At 38.2% G+C, this 23,909-nt stretch overlaps 1 protein-coding gene across 2 annotated transcripts in view; it reads right to left on the bottom strand.

Moving 5' to 3' along the window:
* nptnb (neuroplastin b) overlaps positions 1–23,909 on the bottom strand; it is a 44,291-nt gene extending 20,382 nt beyond the window's left edge. The window contains exons 1-2 of one of the 2 annotated variants that reach the window (XM_024295472.2): positions 23,228–23,909; positions 2,103–2,450 (exon numbers count right to left, since the gene is read on the bottom strand). In XM_024295472.2, the coding sequence (XP_024151240.1) occupies positions 2,103–2,450; positions 23,228–23,303 (424 nt within the window). In that variant the 5' untranslated portion in view covers positions 23,304–23,909. The remainder of the gene's footprint in view (positions 1–2,102; positions 2,451–23,227) is intronic. The other variant, XM_024295471.2, reaches the window with a different exon arrangement.

Genomic DNA, 23,909 nt, shown 5'->3' with positions numbered 1-23,909 from the left:
CTAAACACTGTTTTTTTTGCTTCACGCCAGAGTTTGTTTCTATGCTATTTCACAAAGGTGAAAACTTATAGAACCTCAGGTATGAACCACATAATCCTGAGTCACTTGAAAACTGGAGGGCCAATTCACTTGCAAGGGAACTCTGGTGCAATTCAGCAACAGTGGGCCAAAAAGAAATCCAAAAAGTAAGGAAATGAGTTAACAAAACAAACAAACAACCAAAAAAAAAAGAAACAGTTCAAATCTCATGAAGTGCAAATTATGAAAATAGAGCAAGGGGCTCAATCTTGCGGCCCGCGGGTCATCTGCGACCCCTGGAATGATCATTTGCGGCCCCCGTCTTCATATGAAAGAATAATGTTAGTGCGGCCCACAAGACCGAAATGAACCAATCGCGGTGGGGTGTATGGCTCTGGAGCGCGGGACATCGGCGGGCTGGCCTTGAAGCAGCTGAAAGTGCTTTCACACGAAATGCGATTCGCGTGCCCCGCCCCTCTTTCACCACATGGCAAATTCACAGCTCATTTTCATGGATTGGAAGGGGCTGGTGCTCAAAGAGCACAGTTGGAGGGGAGTGCTCTCCAACATTTTAATACACTTAAAAGCTCAAAAAAGTTGATTTAGAAAAATACAGGCCCTTTAAATTCTAAGTGAGACTAAGACCTTGGAATATTTTTTTACACAGAAAACAATGACAAGATGATTATAAATGCAGTACTTTGTTTTTGTCAAAAAAGGCTTTGAGAAATATTTCCCCAGTCTGAGTTTTTTTGTTTTACAAGAAACCTAAGAAGCCCTTCAGCAGGATATGAAATTACAGTCAACTCAAGTGGAAACCTAATGATAAAACCATTAGCTGAAAAATAATTAATCTATACTCATGAGATCACAGGAACAGATAAGAAAAAAGCTTGTCTGCCACATCACTGTACAGCGTGAAAATGACTTGTTCCAATTGTTCTTATGAATCAGAAATTCAAAGTACAAGATTTCAAAAAAACTGAAATCTTATCTTATCAACTCTAACAAACTTCAAATATCACATACAAACAAGTGTGCAATACCTTTTGAATGTTAAACATCCACATATATTGTTTGTGTGGATAAATAGCACTCCCAGAATATACATATTGAGAAAATGTTCTTATTGGTGATGAAAAAGTATATGCCATAGCTGAAATATGCTTGATCAGAAGTCTTTTTTTTACTTTTCAAAGCCTCACTTAACCCAATTTTTTAAGTTCCTTTATTTCGGGACTAGAAGAGCCCACATTACTCCTACTTTGTTTAAATGTTTATGAGTATAAAGCTAAAGGCACACTTAAGTGGCTGAGAATGCACAAAGTGACAAGGTGCACATGCAAGAACAAAAAAAGGGAGACACTCCAGGCCCCTGTGTGGTTCTGTCCTTTATTGGATTGCCACACCTAAATTTAAAAACGGTTAACGTTTACTTTTTGGAGGGAAAGATTTGACAGCAGGAATCACGGTGGTGCACCTTAACGGATCCCTACTTGTGTCTTCTTACAATCCCATTTACACTGTGCCCGGAGTGAGACAACAACATCAAAAAACGGCATTACTTCAAAGAACCACTGGGTTTCCACTGCATTTAGCTGACATGCACGGCTTTGAAGTAAATAAAACAATCAATGTAATGCAGGAGACACCATGGTGGAGGGATATGTTACAAAGGGAGACTCGAGGAACATAAAAAAAAAATGGTACAAAAAACAGAGATCCTTAAAGGAGTAAGACATACTAAAAAAGAAAAGGTTTGGAGGGTGAAACAAAGGTAGGGACTGAATGAAAGTCCAGGGTTTGTGGTCAAGGAATTGTTAGGGAGTTCTAGGAATTTACGCAAGCAACATAAAAGTTTGATTAAAATAATCAAAACACACTTTTTGCAATCACTGGCATAAGTAATTTAAAATGTTGTTTTACGTTAAATAAACTTTAACTTTAATCATTTAAGATTAAATTTTTTCTTCATCTTGCCAGTGACTGCTGAGGTGTGTGTGGATTGTTGGAAGATCTTAACAGACTAGGGAGGGATGCTCGTTGGTTGATCATCTAACGATCACAGCACATAGACCACTCACTTTGTAGAACTGTAATGGTGGCCTGGGCGCGGATCCAGGTAATGGCAGGATTTTGTCGGAGGTCATTGCGATTGGGGTCATTGCTCGCGCGACACTCATAGGTCCCAGAGTCCTCCAGTGTGAGGCGAGTCATGCTGAGAACACTGACCCCGTTGGTACCGTAGGCAGTGTTGATGGCTACCCGGCGCTTGCGTGCTCCGTCCCACAGCTGCTTGAAAGAATCAGCTCGGTTGACTTCAGAGTACCACCACTGGATCTCTGGAGGGGGTTTCCCGACCACCTCACAGTACAGCTCAAAGGTGTCCCCTGTAAGCTTGGTCTCGGACAGTGGTGACTTCACAAATCCAGCTGTGGAGGAGAAGATGACAAAAAGAGAATTTAGTTGAAAAGCACAACAATATGCACATAAATATTGTACAAAGAATTGCCAAGTGACAATTGTTTGGATTCCTAACTGTAGATAATTCAAATCTCCTCATTGAAAGCTTGAGCAAGATCAATCCAAAAGTAGCCTTAAAAAAATTATAACTATGGACAAATCCGAATTCTTCCCTTACAGCTTCTCCCTTGGAGCATTCGAAGCGAAAGGGGTGACTGAAATATTTTTTAATGGTTAACTCTTGTGGCTGATGTTGAAAACTAATGTTAAGTATTTTCCAAGCACTGGAAGCCACGCGGTAATGTAGCTGACCAGCAAATGTTGATGACATCATCAAGTGGTAGTGTCATTCGATTTTTTTCTTTTTTAATTAACAAATTCAGCAAAACATGTCAACTAAAAATTAAGAAATAAAGAACATTGTTAAATCAACAACAAAATGGCTCCAGTCTGCGGTTGTGTCTGCAGCTCACCGCTCCCCCAGGGAATGGGTCAAATGCAGAGAACAAATTTCACACCTATATGTGCATGACAACTAATGGGAATATAACTTTAACTTTAATAGTGGAGAAGTTTGACTTGGTTTTCTTATATTTGTAATTCAAGTAAATCTATTGCAGCAGGAGGATCTTATTTAACACACTGTGTTTTATTATGAAAGAAACTTCCGTGCATTGCTTTTAAAAAGAAGTTCAAATTTCACCCCTAACTAATAAAAACCTATAAAGTGCGAGGACTATCTAGTGCTCTGGATTTTAAAAGCAATTCGTTCACCATGCTAACTATTTTTTTTTTTAAACAGGAAGTATGACATTACTGATTACACAAAGACAAAATCTAATCAATAAGAGCATTTTACAACATCTATTTATGAATCCATTGTGTTCTGATTAAGAAAACGTTGATGGTTTATTCAAAAAATACATTTAAACTTTTTTTTTTTTTTTTTTTAAGTTCAAACCCAATTCATTGTGGTCCATATTTGGCAATGTAGTGAACAACAATCCACACTGGTTTTTGGGAGAGAATTCTGGGAAATTTCTAGCGCCCTTGATGTTGTATTGTAGATTCGGACAGCACTACAAACTGGCAAATATAGTTCACTATGTACTGAGTAGTGAAATAATTCTGACATATTTCTGAGCATTCACATTTTTTAGAAAGTCACACCCAGAATTCACCTCCAAAATCTTGCTTAATCCGACAAATAATTTATCAACATCATCATACAATGTGACATTTTTCTTGTTATATTGTGCTACATTTGTACATAAGCCAACAAGCACTGTCAGTCTGCTTTGGCCCATTGCCTTGTGCTATTTATCCTGCCTTTATCACGTTCCTGGAGTGAATAGCAGAATGTGAGAGGTGCTGTGCAATGTGAACATGATGCCAGTCTGTCACAGGATTAATTGATACAGACAAACAAACAGGTTTACGCCCACTTCCATGCTAAAAAAAAATAAATAACTGATTCCCACAACTTGTATTTCACTATTCTGAGAAAATGAACTATACTTAAGGGAGGAGGTTGCATACAGATGCTAATGATTCACATTTTTTGACCTATTCTTCCCTGTATCAAGCTAGGTCAACATGTTGTAACAGTTACATAAACCTTTTACTCTTCAGACATGCTGCTTCAGAAGAATGCCTCAGATTGACAAGATTTATAAGTTTTCTCCTGAATTTCTCAACTAAAACGATTTATTTAAAGACCCACTGATAAAATAAAATAAAATTTCAATAAAATAAACTATGTTCCTGTCACAATTTAAAAATAATGGATCCCATATATAAAGAAAATTAGGATTAAAGTTGGATTTTTGAGTATTTCTGCAGTTAAATCATAAATCTGGGGTAGACAAAAAAATAAAAATAAAAAAATACAACGGCAAAAAGCTAGTAGCAGGGATGTAGACGCCACAATTGGCAGGCCACAAGCTCCTACTCCATTCTGATCACTTGCAGACAAATAGATCCATTTACGTCTTTATTTTCCTCTTCTGAGCTGAGATCTGACTTAAAATTGTACGGCTGGATAGCTCCAATAGTGCTCACCATTTTGGTTTCACAGCTAATGTTAGCTTGAGGTTGTTTGGGGCTGTAAGCTAGTGGGATAAAACAAACAAATAGATGATGTGTAGTTTCCCCCTCAACTCAGAGGCAAATTTTTAGTGAACTGTTGCTGCTCTAAAGAAACTACACTTTTTTTTGGTTTTGTTTTTTTGGGATAAAAACAGCATAACTTTTACACCAACTTAAAAGAGGGGACTTTAATATGTACTTTTCAATGTTGCCAAGTTAATTTTGAAGTATTTACTTGAATACTTTTTTTATTTATGCGGACATGTGTTATGGTAAAAAGTCTCAGAATTAGGTCAAAAGTATTATCTTTAATTTTTAATCAAGGCTTTGCTTAGCTTTGAGCCAGTGAGCTTAGCTGTGTTTAATGGTTTGAGCCAAACCAGACACCCAACACTGAATGAGTTTTTTATTTCATTATTCTGCTATTAAATTAACTTTGCAGCTGCAATAAAAAACCTGTAAATGCACGGGGTCCAAAACACAGCTCTTTCATTCCATCTTTCATTTTACTCACTGCCTGACAGCCCCTTCTTTGAATAAGACATGCTATTGATTTGAAAATGAAATGCTAAAATCCATATCCATCAATGGGATTCAGAGTATTAGAGATATAACTGCAGCCATCTTGCATCTGAATGCTCAGTGTAAAGATCTGCGAGTGTGAAATATGAGGGACCGGAGGAGGGGCTGCAAAGTGGGATGATGACACCCCAGGCAGAGAGGACCGTAAAAGGCGATGAATGTTCTTTCCACTGAACATGCGACGTCGAGGAGAAAGACGCTTTCATGGCATTTCGCTAAATAACCTCGCAAACAGTACAAAAAAATTGAGCTATTAAGGTAAATTTAGTAGATTGGGCTGAGGTCCCTCTGAAAGCTGTGCCATTCTGATTTTGCTCTTTCACAATAAACCACTGGTAATTGGACATTGTCCTGCTCTTCTTCCTTTTCACTCAATTGAGCGTTTGAAAGAAAAACATTTCGCCCACACATCTGTACAAAACTTATAAATCTGTGTTTCTGTTCTGGTTAACCAGCACCTAACAAACCTTATCTAACAACCAATCAGCTAAACCACCACCACCACCATCTTCACAGAGCGACCACCTTAACTCAAATAGCTCGTGAGGACATGGGAAGAAAGCTTTATTGAGCACTGGATTGTGTTTTAAATACATCTTAAAGCGCCTCACATCTTTTGATGCTGCTCACACTGTTGAAAAGCAAGATAAACAAACGAACAGATAAGCTTGTCGACGCGTGAACGAGGAGTTAAGCTGTGATGCTCAACTGCCAATTATGAGGACACCAGTGTTGCTTCAAGTTAAAAGTCATTTATGCATTTTCGCTAGTTTTTTTTTAGAAGGAAAAGAAAATATAATGAATGACACTCTGACTCCTGCAGAGATTCAAAGTGCAGAAATAGAGATAATTTGCCCTGTATAGCAGTACGGATGCTAATTCTGCTTCCCAGCCCCAGTTTGTGATTCACTCTCTTGTACCAACATATTTAAGAGATTTGGTGATAGTAAATTATATAAGTGAAGTCAGAAAAAAAGAAACATGTCCAAGGATATTACAGGCTCAAGACTTGTGTCTCTATGCGCAAAAGCCTGGAGATATGCGCAGTAATTAGCATTTGTTTCTTTCTTTGGAAACATCTGGGCCTATCAAGTCCACCACATAATCCCAGAGGGGAAATCCAAGCCTTTACGCCTACACAGTCATACCAATATTTTAGTTCAACGTGCCACTTAGTCTAGAAATGTTTAATATGATTACAAAAAAAAAAAAAAATGGTGCGGCACTTAGCACTAGTGTCATCCATGCTTAAGAGCTCATAATCACACTAGAAAAGCCACTTCAAAGAGGTCAGGATTGTCCTTCAAGATGATGGCAAATTAGATTAAAAAAAGGGCAGATGACTTAATTTAAATTCAAGCTCAGGGAGACTAGAAAAAGATGAGCAAACTACAGACAGACGAGCAGAGAGATCTCTGTGTTGTTTAAACAAGGAGCTTTACACAGGCGGTGAAAACAAAACTCTAAGCATCCAGCTGGTCCTTGAAAATAAGAAGTGACAGGGAATCCAGCAATGCAGCATTTGGACAGATCTCAGTCACTAAGTGACAGAGCAAAAACTCATTTCGTTTGTCTTGGAGAGGGGACGCTGGAGTAAAAACAGCTGTGTTGACTTGAAATAAGACTGCTTTTCTCTTAGCAAGCACACAAAGGATTGATTTTAAGAAACTGGAGCCATTTTTTGTTCCTTTTTAGAGCTCACTTTACCCTCTCTTACTATTTAAGCAATAAATACAGTAGATACTAATAACCATAGACGTCTCAGCAGGGGACCATCCTCTGTGAACTCAGCCTTCAGTTCAGCAGCTGATTAAAGTATTCAGCATAAAGGCTGTGCTTATGCTTCACTGACATCTGCAGATATGGGGATTAGCACTTTGAATACTGTTAATTTAAGTGTGCAGTCTTGGTTATAAAAATAGCTCTGAAATCATCAGCCTTACTTTAGATTATATAGTATGATATTGGTAAACAACAGAGGGACAACTTATAATTTGTATAATTGCCATAAGAGTCCAGATGCTATTGTTGCCATAATTAATCTCCTTAGAATATAATAATTTTTTTCATTTTTTCTTACATTTGCAATTAGTGTAATTAATTTAGAGATTGTAATTAACAGCCTTCATTTTCAAAAACATATTTAAGGAAAGTCTATTATGATTTTGTTTTCTTATATTGAGAAGCAATGTTAAACAATAAAAGCAGTCTTACTGTCAGAGTTTGATGCATTTTATTTTCAGTTTCCAACATTTGTTTTCCCCTCAACCCCAAAAATGACCTTGCTTCCATTTGCCACACGTTTTCCGGAGGATATTCTGAACCCCTGATGTCAGTAATTCTTAGACTGTTGCTGGACAACTGGGCCACTGTGGGGTCAGTACAGCGCGCCCCAGGGTTGGTTGTCTAAACATTTCTTGGTGAAATTTGCTTGTGTTTCTGCTGCACTGCTTGGAACTAGTTTATTATGATGCTCAGGAGGTGTGCTTTAGTCTGGGAAGTACAGCAAAAAAGTGGTTCCTCGATCATAACATATGTTTACAAAGCAGCAGTGGATGCAGTTTGTTCTTTCTCCTTAGAATAGTCAATAGTATTCCACCCTTATTCGTGGGGGTTGGGGACTGGAGACATTCAAATAATGAACACCTTCTCCAGATAATCATTCTCTGTGATTATCGTCTTCAGGAATGTTTTCGGACTCATCTTCCAATGTGTGAAACCGAAAATAAAGAAAAGCAAATATGCGGGCGGGGGGGGGGTCTGTATTGGAAAAAAACGACACTTAAAAATTAGTCAAAAATCCTTAAACCTTTGGCAGAGTTTCTTTAAATAAGCAAAAAATAAATAATAAAAATCTGCCACTGTGTTAAGAAAAACAGTCCGTCTTTCCAAGAATTCTTACTTTAAGAAAACAAAACTCAAGTCATCTAAGATTATTTTGTGGTTAAAAAATATTCTTCAGAGGTTGAATTTCCTTGAAAAAAAAAATTTTTTTTTTCTTAAAACAAGGGCCTTTTTACTTTCTTTAGATTCAGTTTTTGCAGCGGAGCTGTAAACTGTTTTAGTATCTTCATGTTACTTGATGGAATACAGCTTCCGTATTTAAAGTTGTCAAGAACTGACAATACAGGACCCAAAATGGAGGAGACTGAGCTCAATATTGTCATTATAAACATTTATTAAATTTAGACATGTCAAGACCAAAGGAGCAACAAAAAGGTGACTATAAAGATGACCTGACAACGAAGAACTGATAACCAGACACTTAAATAGACTGAAGAGAATTAACTGAAATCAAGGCAGCTGTGAATGATTGGCAACCTGAACCTGGTGTGATGGATAGAGGGGAAACGGCAACATAAAATGACCAAACACAACCTAAAAAACAAACTAAAGCGTAAAAATCCTCACAAAGCTGCTTGTTTAATTGGGAAATGTTTTGGCTGTCCAAGAGAGCTTTGATTGTTCCCTGTTTACCACACATACCTCAACAGTAATAAGTAATCCGACATTTGGTGAAACCTTTGGTTTACATTTTTCCAGTATAGTAACAAAATCAAGCAATCAAACTTTATTTATACTCTCATGCCTTGCGCAACTCAAAGCGCTTTACATTTAAAAACAAAAAACATATACAGTATTAGAATAAACCCCAATCCACCTTTCACTCCCCTTCCACTCCTCTATTAACACATACGACCCATTACCCCATGCACAATGTGTTCTGTCTTTTATATTTATTTTAATGTATTTTAAGTGATTGTCTTATCGTTCTATTTGTATTGTATTTCATTTTATTTATATTGATTTTTTTGTTTTTAATTAATTGCTTTTAGCTTTTTAGGTTAACAATTATACCATCTGTCCAGCGACAACAGATGAAAAATAGCCGCTGGGCTAATTCTGGCTCATTGCCGGCAATGCTTTTATTACGTACTGTCCCTGAGAAATAAATACAATTGAATTGTGATGTCTAAAAAACCTTAAGGCTTGTCTCTGCTGTGAGGAAACAGTATGTCTTCATACCAGGAGCCAGCTGGACCAAAGGAACATCGCTACAGTGCCCAGCCTGACCGGGACAGCAGTGATTTCCACGCCACAGCCGTGATGCTGCACTGTTGAACTCCAGCCGCCCCAGCAAGGGCAACAACTGTAGCATCTACCACAGACCAACCAGGAATCCCTGGCTCAAAAAAAGAATCTTTATCGGCATCACTTGTAAATGCTGAGCCAAAACTGACAGCTTTCACTTAGATAAGATAATGAAAGTTACGCTCTATGAATCCCGGATGACCATCAGAGTTCCTGGTACCTCGGGTTTCAATGCGTTCTCCCAAGAAGTGTTTGGGATCACACTCCTGACCTGATGCCATGTGACTTTATAGAAGTGGGTCACCACGAGGTCACAGGTGAGTCTGTTAACAATGAATTCTCAAACTACGCATTCGCAAGCAGGATCATTCAGTGCTTGAAGCACCACCTCAACAAAAAAAAAAGCAATTTAAAAAAAAACACAATTTAGCAGAGACGGAGCCACACTAAGGATTTTGTCACAAACAGCAGGAGAAAAATCAAAGCCCTGCTACAATCAACGTTTGATCTATTTCAAAGTGTTGTCAGTGATCTTTTGATCACGATTTTGCTATTATTTTTAGTCAAAATCAAAAAACGCGTCATTTTGTGGGACAGTTTCTCTAAAGCAGTATAAGTTCATCAGAAATTTTTGCCTCTGAATTGTGGATGGGACTTTCAGGACGGAGTAAGCCTGCTCCCATTTCCCATCATCCATCTGTGTACACTCTCTCCGGCTAGCTTACAGCCCATCAAACCCCCAACCTAACAATACTATTAAAGCTATCTAACTGTTAAGTTTTGAACCAGCTTGAACAAGTAAGACAAAGACGTACATGGATCTAGTCGTCTGCATGCAGATGAATCAGGATGGAGCACATTAAGGAGCTTGCCGTTGTAGATCATACGCAACATCTACAAGCTTTTGCAAAAAACATTTTTTTCGCCTATTCCAGATTCACTAAAATTTAAATAAAGAAATACTTAATTTCCTTTATATACGTTCACCATCTTCCTCGCGTAAGTAAAAATAAATCGCCTTGGAAAAGTAGATTTGATTATTATTTCAAAGGGGGCTGTTATAGAATAGCTGATAGATTTTTTTTTCTCAAATTTAGTTTCTCAGAAACAAGAGCACACATGGCTACAACTGTGACATGTGAACAAAGAGAAGAAAGAAGTCATGAGTGGATGGTTAAGGCACAAAATCAATGGGTCCATCAAAAGTGCCATACTTTCCTTGGAAAGCTCTGCTCCCTTTGACACATGCACAATAGTTGTACAAAACAACCTGTAGTTTTCTCTGATAAGCTCTCTCCAAAGCTGCATGAAATTCACAGCCATTACAAACTACATCCTCCCCTCGTGTGGGTTAGAGAGGAGAGCTCCCCTGAGGACTGACAACAAGCCACACACCATCACCGTGCAGCCACAGAGTGAGTCAGCTCCCTCCCTTCAACCTGGATACCCGTCAGTCCCACAACGCAGACAGAGAGAGCAGAGAGTAGGAACCCCCTTAGGGCCAATGAACTGGTTAAGGAGAGCACGTATACACGTGTGTGTTTCCTAACGTGAGTGTATCTTTGTTTTACCTGCACGACGCGACAATTATTCACATCATTTTAGCAATTTTACAGAGAAGTAATTTAGTTTCACTTTTGGGTCAATCAACTTACTTTTCTGTTGTCTTGAGAAAAACACTTCATTTATTTATTTTAAATATATATTTCTTATTGCTTTCATGCGTTTCTGGTTGCTGTTGTTGCCAAGATCTTTTTTTGGTTCAACTAAAATAGCTCCACCCTGGGAGCTTGCTTGAAAAGCAACCTTCAGCTGGTTTTTTGAAGGTGCGATTAAGGTGGTGAATGTGAATATTTTATAACTTCTAAATGTGGCATTACACAATCTTTTGAAGACCCACTCAGATATAAATCATGTTTTTAGCATGTTCTTGTTACATTTTTCTGATCATGTATAAAGAAAATTAAGCTTAAAATTACATTTCTAGGTAATTCTTTATTCAGGAACAGAGGACAAATACTATTTAAAAAGGGTAAATTTGTGAAATAGAAAACACTCCTGCCGCTCTGCAAAGACTATGTCCTTTTATTTTTGGCTAAAAAACCAGCGTAACCCTAATTAAAAGAAAACTTTTACAATTCATGGATGATTGGAGTGGGATTTTTACAAAGTAAATCAAAAATAAAGAAAAACTAAACTTCAAAAACTCCTCAATTTGACTATGAATGACTTTGATTAAACTATTGAGTTTAAGAACGTGATCCTGAGTTTCTTGGTGCTCAAAGGCGTCTGTAGGATTTGCTGTCACTCTAAAGGACCATAAGGTCAGACCTACTCGGAAACAGTATCCGTGTTAACAAGATTAGATGACTGCCAACGGTGGTGTAGTTTCAGAAAATCCCCCTGACCAAAGCAAGTCTCAGCCTCTGCCAATGACTCGTAAATGTCTCTCTTCTTTAACGGCACACACATTTTTATTGGCAATGGCAAAGAAAAGAAAACAGAATATCAACTCAAGCGGTTTTTTGTCAATATTCTTACAACATGTTGGACAGCAGGAAATTTATCCTTTACGGTAGCACTCCAACCATTTTTTGATCTATAAATAAAAGTTATCGTAGTCAGTAGTCTTTTAATTTTAATTTTAGCCAAAATAAAAAAATATGTGGCATTTTCTAGGAAATGGTTTCTGCAGAGAGGCAATAGTTGGTTGGAAAGTCACCTATGAGTTGTAGGTGGGGCTGTTGGCATGGAGCAAACCCGTCCCACTTCCTTCCCCATTGCTGAGAGTTCAGGCATGAGAGCCTGTTGCTCGCCCAGCGATTTTTCTCAAGTACAATTCAGATCTTTTTCCGAGAGCATTTTGTCATCTGCTCCTAATTTGAATAAAGAAATACTCAGAAATGCAATTTTGAACTTAGTTTTCTTAATTCATTCATAATGTTTTTAACATGTGGGTCTTTAAAGGGCCTATAACATGCAAAATCAACTTTTTGAGCTCTTAAGTGTTTTATACTGTTCATTACTCTATATAAACTACCCCAGAGTTGTATTTTGATCCATTCACAGGTCATGGTGTAGCAGTAGGGCGGTTGCAAGGCCTTGAGCCCCAAATTGTCTCTGGTGGAAGGTTGGCGCCAGTGTTCAGCAGTGCAGCCGTCATTAGTGTGTGAATGTGTGTGAATGGGTGAATGGATCTGTGACTGTAAAGTGCGTTGGGCCTTTGAGGCAGGTAGAAAAGCGCTATACAAATATGCGTCATTTACTATTCACAGATTTCTTAACATTCCTCTAGAAACCTGTGCTGTCGGCAGCAGCCCCTCCCCACCCACAAAATCGAGCAGATCCTCACGATCTGACGTCACAAATTGAGAACTGCCCCTTTCAGGAAGAGTCTGTGCTGCTAACACCGCCCCAGGCTAACACAACTACCCAATTTCTCAGCTCAGCTAACACTAATCAGCCACCAACTTCGCCCCTCAGCTAGCTCAGCTGCTGAAAGACTGAAAGACATGAAGAAGCATAGTATAGGTCCTTTAAAAGGACTTCAAGTCAAACTTTCGCTTAGCCTGGTGATCACTACAACCAGTGTAGTGATGGTCAGGGCCACTAAAGGCAGATACACACTATGCACATACATCTTTGCAAAAGTTCTGATGTTGCTTGTTTTCGTGGTTGAAATGCAGACACCATGCCGAGGCCGGCTCTAGGATGACTTCATGAAATGGGGAACACCCACAAAGCAGCAAAAGTTGGGGCCTTAGAGATTGAGGCGTCTTACTTCCGGTTAGGAAACAATCTCACGAAAATAACTCAGATTTCAGGAATAATTTGTTCTTTATTGTGCCAAAGGTTATATGGATATAGTTTACTGTCAAAGGCATAAGAAAACCATAATATAGGCCCTTTAAAAAGTCATGAAATTCCAGCTTTAGTCCTGCAAGTACACACTACTTAGACACATTCACGACCAGACACTCTTAAATATTCCTGAATTGGCTCAAATTCACAAGATCATAATTTGATTAAATTCCAAATGGTTAAAATTATTTTATTTTTAAATGTTATTTTAAAAGCAATCATGCTTGGTAATTTAAGAAAAAACAGTCCCCACATAACTAGTAAAAGATTGAACTTGAATAAATAGAATTATTAAAAAACATTTTAAAAATTGTCTCACACTTAAAGTTCCTGCTTTTCTGTCTCAAAATACATGAAGTGACAAAGGAAAATGGTCCCATGAATGCATCTTTTAGGTATACGGTAAAACTAGTACTATTATTGATTTAAACCCAGCCTTGGTAGAAACCTCCCATCCATGAACTTGGAAAACTTTTTAGTGATTGCAAAGCACTAAGATGCTTTTTTTCCTAATAAAGTACATATCCCTATTCAAAAAAATGAGTTTCAGCACAAAATGTAAGATTTTGCGTCAAAGAATCCTCTGAATATAGCTCTCATTATGCTCATACATTTAGATCATGACAAAATGTTGAGCCAAAAATAGGTATCATAGATTCTAGCAAGAATGAATAAAAAAAAAAAGCAGACAGAAGACTTCATTTAGTCTAAATCCTGCTCCTTAAAGTGCTTGCTGCAGTTTTAATGTCCCTTTGTAACATATGAACAGACAAGTTTGATTATTATCAGTGTGAAGGCTCAAGTGTCATTAGTTGTCCAGAGCTGCAGGCCCCCAGCAGGGAGGCTTGTGTGGTACTGCAGGCAGAAGTGTCTGCAAAGCTGAGCTCTGGAAACCATTATTTTTAATGGCTTGTGTTTTTCACTGGCTTCTATGGCTCAGTGACAGTTTGCTGTAGCACTGAGTAAGCGGTCCCTAGTTTAGCAAGCTCATGAGTTGCATGCTAGGTTTCAACACCAGGTTTCTTGCCTGGGAAATTGAGTTACATTTGCAAAACCTGAAAACTGGAAATCATCAACTGTAGAATGGATTACTAATCTGTTTTTCCATCTTCATTTTATTTTTAGGAAAAAAATATATCCTGTTTTTATAATAACTTTTCGAAAGTGGCATAAACTAAGAGTGTATTTAGACTGGAAAAGTCCATTGGTCCAGATCGAGTCCTGAACCTTGACTTTTGTACTGACGACAACAAAAGATTTCTGTTTTGAACTAAAGTTTGTGAACAAAATCATGTGACTCTTCAGTCATTGGCCAGAAATTACGAAGGCGGGGCAAAGCAATGATAGAAATAATAATTGAAGTCCTGGGCTTTGCAGTCCTTGTCGGGATAGTTTACTTATTCAAATTTTATGTTTTGCTGACCAATTTTGAACGTGTATATCAACGTCAGGTACAACATTTTTACTGTTACATTGGTACGGCGGAGACATGCTGCAATGCGGCCACTGAGGAGACAACAAAGAAGGTATGTTGATAAGTGTTTATGACATTATGACAAGTGTTTTAACATCACGTTAAAGTTGTTTCAATAAACCTCATTCAACCAACCACATTTTGATGAGTTGCTGTTGCTCAATTGTTGTTACGTAACGATCATCTACGGTGGCCGTTTGGGCTCAGATGTTCCACTTAAAGCATGGAGTCTATTCAGACTGAGTAATCGCAGAGCGAACCGGAGCTCAGTCCGAATACAAAACAAACCCGAGACCATCTCAACGATGGGTCAGAGACTGGTTCCTGGTTCCAAACCAGAGTCCACTTGGGTGTATTCAGACTGAAAATTAGTTTTGAATGTCGTAGAAATTAACTCTGCCTCACTGTAAGTGATCCAAATGCGTCCAGTCTAAATAAACCCTAAGTCAATTCAGTTTAGTTTTATTTATATAGCCCAAAAGTACAATACAGTTGTCTCCTCATTTAATTTTAAGCTAAATTTTCTTTATATATGCCCTCCATCATTAAAAAAGGCCACGGGAAAATCCTAAAATCACCAAAAACATGATTTTTGTTGGAGTGGGCCTTTAAATGTGCCTTTCAGGTAAGAAGGTGTGCTGTCTCATAACAGTCTATATCACTGAGACATCCAAGAAAAAGGATCATGAAAACAAAGCTTGCATGAATTGGAAAAAAAGGTGCGATATGAGTCATTGGAATTTCTCTGTGGACCTCTTTTCTTCACTTAAAATGTACTGATATAATAAGGACACGTCTGTACGGCTCCACCTAACCTACATCCCGTCTCATCCAGCAGCTCCTTTTCTGAGTGTGAGCCGCCTTTGTTAAACACGTGTGCCCTTTTAAGAAAAATCAGATGGAGCAAAGTAAAGCTTATGTTTGCATGTTGAAGTAATCAACATTCTTTTCTCAGAAATGAAGCATAAATCAGCTTTTTTTCATCTTCTACCCTGAACACAGAAGTTCAGGTTCTTGTTCACATAAAATGAAGGAAATCTGCTTTTTCCAGGAGGCTGGTGGTAACTAGAAATGTGCTTGACTGCACATAAAAAACATCTCAGTCAAAGACCAAAAGCATTAAAAGAAGAATCCTTGACCTGTGGTTTAAGTCGTAAATAGCATTCATTAGGATAGAAAGCGGCGACAGCTGCACTCTCCCCAGCTTTGCAAATCAAATATTCTGTCTTAACGAAATAAAAAAAAATATATATAATGTTATCTTGAATTTGACTTGAACAAATTCTACAAATTACTATGTAGATTTTTGTGAACTCGTTTTCCTCTAATAAACCTCTTAGATTTGCTGCAGGATCTTCTTCTCTTTGTGGCTTTGTCAAAGTTTTGACTTTACGTCGGATGTCCTTCCTGACACATTCCTTTTGTATTTATCCCGGCTTGTAGCTGCGTTTCTATTACACATATGCACAAAACGTTATTGAAATTCTAGAAATGTCAAAAAACACAATTTTCCAATCACGTTTCGGTTAAATCATACATATACAAATAAACACAAATCAGCTCACACATTCAAAAAAATGGCTACCAATGTGAGCAATGCTAGGCGTGTTATTCAGGCCATGGAGCAACAAGCTATAAATTAAGTGATTTTCTGAAGCCTTTCGGAGTGAATTATAACCATATATATGATCATATTTTGCCTTTAGAACACTAAAAAACAAATAATTGATGAAATATTAGTTATTTTTCCTATCTGAAAGCAGAACGGCTCGATTCCCGAAGCTCCGCCTGCCGCTGCATGTGGCTGACGCCCATTTCATGACGCCATAGATTCTTTCTTTCTTTGTTTCTCCCATGAAATAAACAGAGTCCAAATTTCTTCAAAGATGGATGCTCATAATATATATCTGCCTTTAGTAGCCCCGACCATAACTAGTTCAAAATACAAATACACGCGACGACATACCCGACAGGGGTGGGTGGGGGGGTCTTAAAGGAGCCCCACGTCTAAAGTAACAAACATCTGTTTCAGCTGGAATTTACTGAAGACAGTACACAGTCGGAAGACATACAGTATTCTGCATCTAAAATGAACATTTTTGGCTGATCACTGCTAGCTATGTGGAGAAATTGAATGTTGGTGTTAGACTGGCGACGGTGCTGGCGGAGAAGACTCTTCCTGGAGGGGGCGGTTCACATCATGGGTATGGGAGGGGCTTCTGCAGTTTTTAGAGGATTACTCTTAAATGCATGAACGGATCAAAATACCGCTTTGGGGTTCTTTATAGAGAAGAATGAACAGTATAATAAACTTAAAAGCTCAAAAAGTAGAATTTTGATGGTATGGCCCCTTTAATATTAAGCAAGATAACTGCTGTTGCTGCCTTGTATTTACTGTGGGGACATTTACAGTTTAAGCAGACTTCATTGACTCAAAGGTTGTTTCTTTTTTTCAATGAAAATGGAGATCTCTTCTTCATGAATTCTTCATTGTTGTAACAGAACTTAGGTGATTTTTTTAAGTATTTTCTTAAAGCAGAAATAGACAAAAAAAAAAAATCAAACTCCTGATCGAAAAAATATTAATGATTGGCTTTCTAATGACTTATTCCATAAATCTATAATTCCTTAGCACGGCATTGGTGGGCTCCAGTTGGGTTTGTCCGTGGTGTCTCCACCTGTTTTTGTCTACATCAGCTTAGGCGGGCACTCTGTAGTCTGGCTCGCTGGGCAGCGGAGCTCGCTACGCTGTCCACCGGGCGGCTGGTTAGCATAGGGACCCAGACCACTGAGTCCCCACCTAAGCCAGTGAAGGAAACACAGTGCGCCCATAGGTAAACCATATGGGGCCCACATTGAATTGTTCGCTGGGTCTACAGTTAGATTTTACCTGCTTTTAAAGACCCACTCCGATCATGTTTTGATTCATTCTCAAAGCGTTCCCAGTGGTCTTTTAACTATGATTACCTTGTTTTCAATCAAAATTTAAAAAAATAAAATAAAAAAAGTTTTCATTTTCTTGGACATAGTTTCTGTAGAGCGGCAGTTTATTATGAATTACCTCTCGGAGTTGCGGACGGGAATGTTGATGTAGAATAAGACAACCCCACTTCCCATCATCCCTTTGTTTACACTCTCTTGCTAGCTTACATTCTCTCACAACCCCAAATTAACATTATCAGTGCAACCAAAATGAGAAATATTGCAGCTATCCAGCTGTACAGTTTTGAGCCAGCTCGGACGAAGAAAACAAAGACGATAATGGATCTAGTTGGCTACAAGCGAGTGCATCAGAATTGGGCAGAGCAGAGAGCTTGTGGCTAGTTACAGTCACAAGATAATTCACAATGATTTGAAAAAAAAAATCAGTTTTAAGCTTAATTTCCTTTATATATGTTTTCCATCATGAGAAACATGCCACAAGAACAAGATAAAAACCCTCAAAGCACAATTTTCATCAGAGTGAGTCTTTAATCCTGGCAGAGGTAAATCCAAAAGATTTCACCATATGAAACAATATAAAAAGGCTCAATTTTCAGAGAAGAGAGATAATATTGTCACCGGCTTTATTTTGCTGGTAATATTTGTTCCTGTTCTTCAGATAAGTAGAGGCAACAGTTAAATGAGATTTAAATCCCAATAACCCCTGTGTGGGCTAGAAATTGTCTAATCCCATCTTTTAATCACACCAGCAAACACTTTCTATTACTCTTTTCTAGGTCAGTGTGTGGTTATTCACATGTAGCTGAAGCCTGAGAAATGATTCTTAACTGAGAAGTCTATCAAAACAACAGAAAAGGGTGATTTATCACAAGGCAAAGAAGTGACAACTATTATTCTTCAGCTTTTAACTCAATTTAACCGTAATATTTTATTAAAAAATACAAAATGTTGTGACTATCTTCTCTGTTAAGGATTAAATTCAGTAATTTGTTTAATGTAAGGGAAAATGTACATATTCAGTAGAGTATTCTGTAAAAAAATGTTCATCCAAAAAATACATTTCATACTAAAAATATTCGATTTGTGTTCAAAAATAGACAAAATTACCTCTCCTCCAAAAAAGAAAAAAAAATCCCTATTAAAATCGATCAGTGTTTAGATGTTATCTCTGCATCAGTATGAAATATCTCTCCAGTGAATTCCAACCTGCTTCTAATCAGTGCAGGCCGTATCAGATTTCACAGTGGGCAAGCATGACTCAGTGTAAGAGTTTGGCTCGAGTTCTGCCGTTTATTTTCCAGACTCGCAAATGAACCTTCGTCCACAGCCTGCCTGAAACATGATAATGGACATTGTGCCGAGGCATGTTTGGTGACTGCCTCCACAAAGTGTTTCTCTTACACTGCGATTGCGGCGTTCTGTCTACTTTCACACACAGAAGTGCATCTGTCTGAACCCACTTTAAGAGTCTGTTGAAAAGGACTTTCTATAGGCTGTTGAATGAAAATAATACAAATATAAGCTATAATGGTATTTGGGTTGATTATTCTTTTTTTTTTTTTACAATTTAAACATTTTCTGATGTAGAGATTGGATTCATTGAGTTACAGTGACTTCTCCAGCAAAGACCCACTTCAATGAAAATCCTGTTTTTGGTTTGTTTAACTCTACGAGGGAGGACATATATATAGGAAATTTGTTTTAGAAGCATTTTTGAGAAGGACTGGGAATTACTGGGTACCTCATAATACGATGCAATACATGGATCATGATACCGATTATATCGCAATACTGCAAGAATTGGTTAAAATCGTCTCTAGTAGCTCACAATATATAGAAGAAAACATGCTTTTTAGGAAAATATATCTCCATTTATTTTTTTAGCTTGAACACGATCATAAAAAACAACTTGTGTTTTATTTTGTGCAACAAATAATAGACATCAGTAATACTATGTCTTTGAAAAGCATTGACACTAATTGAATTTGAACTATCTGTAAAATTCAGTGTTAACAATAGTAAACATGAACAGCCGTGCCACTACTTAGTGCAGAATTGTTGTAAACAACAAAACAAAAATTAAATAATTCAAGTACCTGCCAGGCCCTTATCTACCTCCAAAGGATAACGAATATAACGTTTTACAGACTCCTCAAATGAAAATAAAAGATCGATACTTGGTGAGAACCCATCGAGAATCAATCGCAGGACTAAATGTCGCAATATATTGCAATATCAAATTTTTGGCACACCCCTATTTCTGAGAATTTCTTTATTCAAATCAATGTGAATCAGGAGAAGATGAAACAATACTATTTGTAAAAGCTTGTCGGTGTGACGTAAAACCTTCAGGCCTCGAGCTCTCGTAAACAATTGGACGACGAGAAGTAGGGGCAGGCTTACACCACCCCAACTCAGAAACAAATCTCTACTGCCGCTCTGCAGAAACTATGTCATTGAAAACAATACAAGTTTTTTGATTCTGGATAAAAATTGCAGCACTTCAATCTATTGTTAAATATTGTATTTACCCCAAATGAACTTATAATGACATGACTATTTGATAAAAATGTAACTAGAAACAAGGCTTTTGGTGAAAAAAAATCCCTCATTACTTTTTGACTGCATGCTTACACACACAGGAAGTGATAAAAAAAAAAGCAGGCAGCATGCTTAATAGGAGGAAATAATGTGAGTCCCAAAGGTAATGGTCCAGGTCAGCTCTGACCATCTCCTCAACAAGCTTTATTTTCTTTTAACTTCACATTATGTCTCAATTTGAACAGTTTACAACCACCCAGTGACTCTTAGAAGGCTGTGCAGCTGTGCACAAGGAGGCCGGCTATTAAGAGTTAATGGATTCACTTTCACAAAAGGACCTTAAAGCCACAGTTCTCACTTCTCCATCTCTGTGGTAAAAATAGAAACACTGCAGAAGGGAACGGATGCAATTCACAGTCCTCCAAATATCTCTTGCTCAACTGGCCACCTATGGTGTCCCTACTTTTCCGGAACAAGAGGAAGGGATGACACAGATTCCCTCGGCTTCGTAGACAGTGATTAAATCTCATGCACTTATAATTATTATTGTCCCCACATCACCGCCATATCTCTGGGAAAAAAAAAAATCAAGCATTGCATAAGACGGCATGAAGCCATCATTCTGGCTTTTGGATGCAATTGGAAGAAAGCTCAGAAAATTGACTTCAGCCTTAAACACAGTTTCAGAGCTGCGATTAATGAAGGCCGAATGAAAAGCTTCTAACATGACAGATGAAATGGTTACAGATTGTGTATTTGAGTAGCACCAGACTGCTTCTCAGTGAACACACCATGGGTTTATGTGTGTGTCTGTGGTGTGAACTGGGCCTCAGGGACAAGACATTAATACTGGCCAAGGACTACTGGAAGTGGGTTTTTTAACCAATTGAGAACCAATTTGATGTGAAATTTCCCAAACATGAAGACAACAGTGTCTCTCTATGTGAGAGCACACTTTAGAGAAATTACCAACAAAGATGAAAATGACTACAAGCAGTGCTTGGTTATATAACTGCTGTGAAATGTTAGTTTGCTTTTCCCTTCACCAGCTGGAGATGGAGTATTTCTTTCTGATTTAACGGAAAGCGATGCCTCTGTAATGTCTAAATACTCTGTTTGACCAGAAATGTCCAAAAGTGCTGTGATCTGCTGGAGGCATTTAAGGGCTGGAAATCCTCCCGAGGCTCTACACTTGAATTTTTACACAATCTTCTCAACCTATCATGAAAACACAGATCTCATTAAGTCGTTCACAGTGGGAGTCCATTTATCCCACACAGGAAGGACAGAGTGGGCATTAAGCTGTCAGATTCCCAATTTTTTTTTTTCTCATTTTTTTCTGTGAAAGAGGATTAGACTAACTCAGTGACAGTGTTTAGTCAACATGTGGGCTTTAACATGTGGGCGGCTCCTTTTAACAAACTCAGTAATGGCATTGTTGAAAAATATTTGGAAAAAAACACAAATGCAATACCAAGAAATTCTTCTATAAAATAGTAACGATTAATCAATGAATTGATTTGGAGATCGATCTATCAAAGGGCAGAATTGAATCACCCTATATCCTACCATTCTCCCATAAAAATAGTAATGATTAATCGATGAATCGATTTCTATTCCTACAATCAAACCAGATCGATTTGTCTGAGACATAGGCTACTATTCCCCCATTAAAATAGTAACAATTAATCGATTTCTATTCCTTCAATCTAACCAGATCGATCTATTCTGAATAGACCTATAGGCAACTATTCTCCCATTAAAATAAAGTAACGAATAATCGATTAATCTATTTTTTTTTCAACGATCCAACCAGATCGATATGAGAAATAATTAAATCAACCTATAGGCTACTATTCTCCCATGAAAATAGTAACGATTAATCGACTAATCAACAAATTGATTTCTATTCCTAAGATCCAACCAGATCAATCTGCCGGAGACAGAATTGAATTAAATTATAGGCTACCATTGTCCCATAAAAATAGTAAAAATTAATTAATTGCTTTATATTCCTGCGATCCAACCGAATCAATACATCTGAGGCATAATTGAATTAATCTCTAGGCTACCAATCTCCAAAAAAATTAGCAACGATTCATTGATTTCTATTCCTACGATCTAACTAGATTGATATGTCTGAGGCAGACTTGAATCGACCTATAGGCTACCATTTTCCCATAAAAATAGTAACAATTAATCGATTTCTATACAATTCAATCTGATTGATCTGTCTGAATCAGAATTGAATCCAGCTTTAGGCTACCACTTTCCCATAAAAATAGTAACGATTCACTGATGAATCGATTTCTATTCCTACGATCCATTCGGATCGATCTGTCTGAGGCAGAATTCAATCGACCCATCAATAAAAAAAACTCATTTCAAAATAAGTCAAATCGTTATTGGAAAATACCATTTGAATTGTGGTAGCTTTATTTTACTACAGAGAATAATAGACTAAAGATGCCCTGGATCGATCTCAGATTGTTTAAAATGAAAGTGAATCAAATCGTCATTCACATATATTAAACTGTTGTTAAATGAAGGGTTACACCCCTAATAAAAAACATACAATTATAGGGGCTTTTGACCTCGCTGGTTAAACTAATTTCATGTCGGGACATGCCGTATCAGAGGACAGCCAGCAGCAAGCCGCTGACATTTCCTTAAACTGAATTTTTCCACTTTTATTATGATCAACTGATGGTGAACTTTGGGAATTCACACATCTTTAGCATCTTGCATATGTGCAGCCTTTTGGGAGGGGGTGCTAGAGAACAAATGGCCTAATTTGCAAAAAAATATGTAGAAAAATGAGTGACTTTTTAGCCAAAAGGGTGTTTTTCTTAACATAACTAAGATTTTCTATGAAAAAAAAACATTTTATTTAGAATAAATGTGCAAAAATTACTACTAAGCCCACAAAGTCAAGATTTGTCCCAAGAACATCTGCTCTCCACCTGCAAGAGCTCATTCTTCAAGCATAAACCCAACCCTTTCCAGAGTCAACTGATAGTATTTCTTGGATAACTCTGCCTTTTTCTGTTGAGATGCAACATTTCCACACACAAAATGAAAAAAAAAAAATCCTTAGCAACCTGTCACTCCTCCTACAAGTCACTTTGAGCAGCAGTGACATTTGCGCCAGATCTGCGTCCTTACCGTTCTGGGACGCGGCGAAAGGCAGCATCCAGTTCCCCAGGAGCACCACCGCCAGCATCGCTGCGTTCGCCTGCATCGCCGGAGCTCCGCGGGACTCAGCAGCCTCTCGGCAGGACGAATGTGGGAGGAGAGACCGTGGAGGCTATTGATCACAAGATCTACAGAGATGTGCCAAGCATAGCTTTCAAAAGAGTCCGCGCAGATGGTGATTAGAAAAATAAAAAAATAATAAAAATCCCCAAGAAGATATGATTCTTTTAGAGGAAGGCAGTCCTGGAGGAGGGCCGGCGGCTCATGGAAGCCGATCTGCGGCCATAGGTGGCGAAGAAGCCTTCGTCGGATTGCGGAGGAAGGGTCTTTGGATGTCAGGGGGATTGTCCACGGTGGGATTCAAAAGATTCAGAGATGCGCGCACGGATGCGCATTGACGCTCCCACGGTCACGGTTCGGTGATTCAAATGAAAGTAGTGCACAAATGACTCCCGCCGGCGAGTGATGTAGCCGAAACATAAGTCTGTTATCAGCACCGGTCTATTTTTAATACCAAAGGAGGAACAGATGCTGGTAGGACACCAACGGGAGCGACGACAAGCCGCGCCTGCCCAGTGCGCGCACGGCCGAGGATGAGCACAACAGCTCACCAGAATAAATCCGACCCTTCATATGAGTCTGTATGCATTAT

This window comes from Oryzias melastigma, linkage group LG3, assembly GCF_002922805.2.
Source record: "Oryzias melastigma strain HK-1 linkage group LG3, ASM292280v2, whole genome shotgun sequence".
Taxonomy (NCBI): Eukaryota; Metazoa; Chordata; class Actinopteri; order Beloniformes; family Adrianichthyidae; genus Oryzias; species Oryzias melastigma.
Note: the sequence above shows the minus strand (reverse complement) of the source record. Positions and strands in the feature narration are given on the sequence as shown.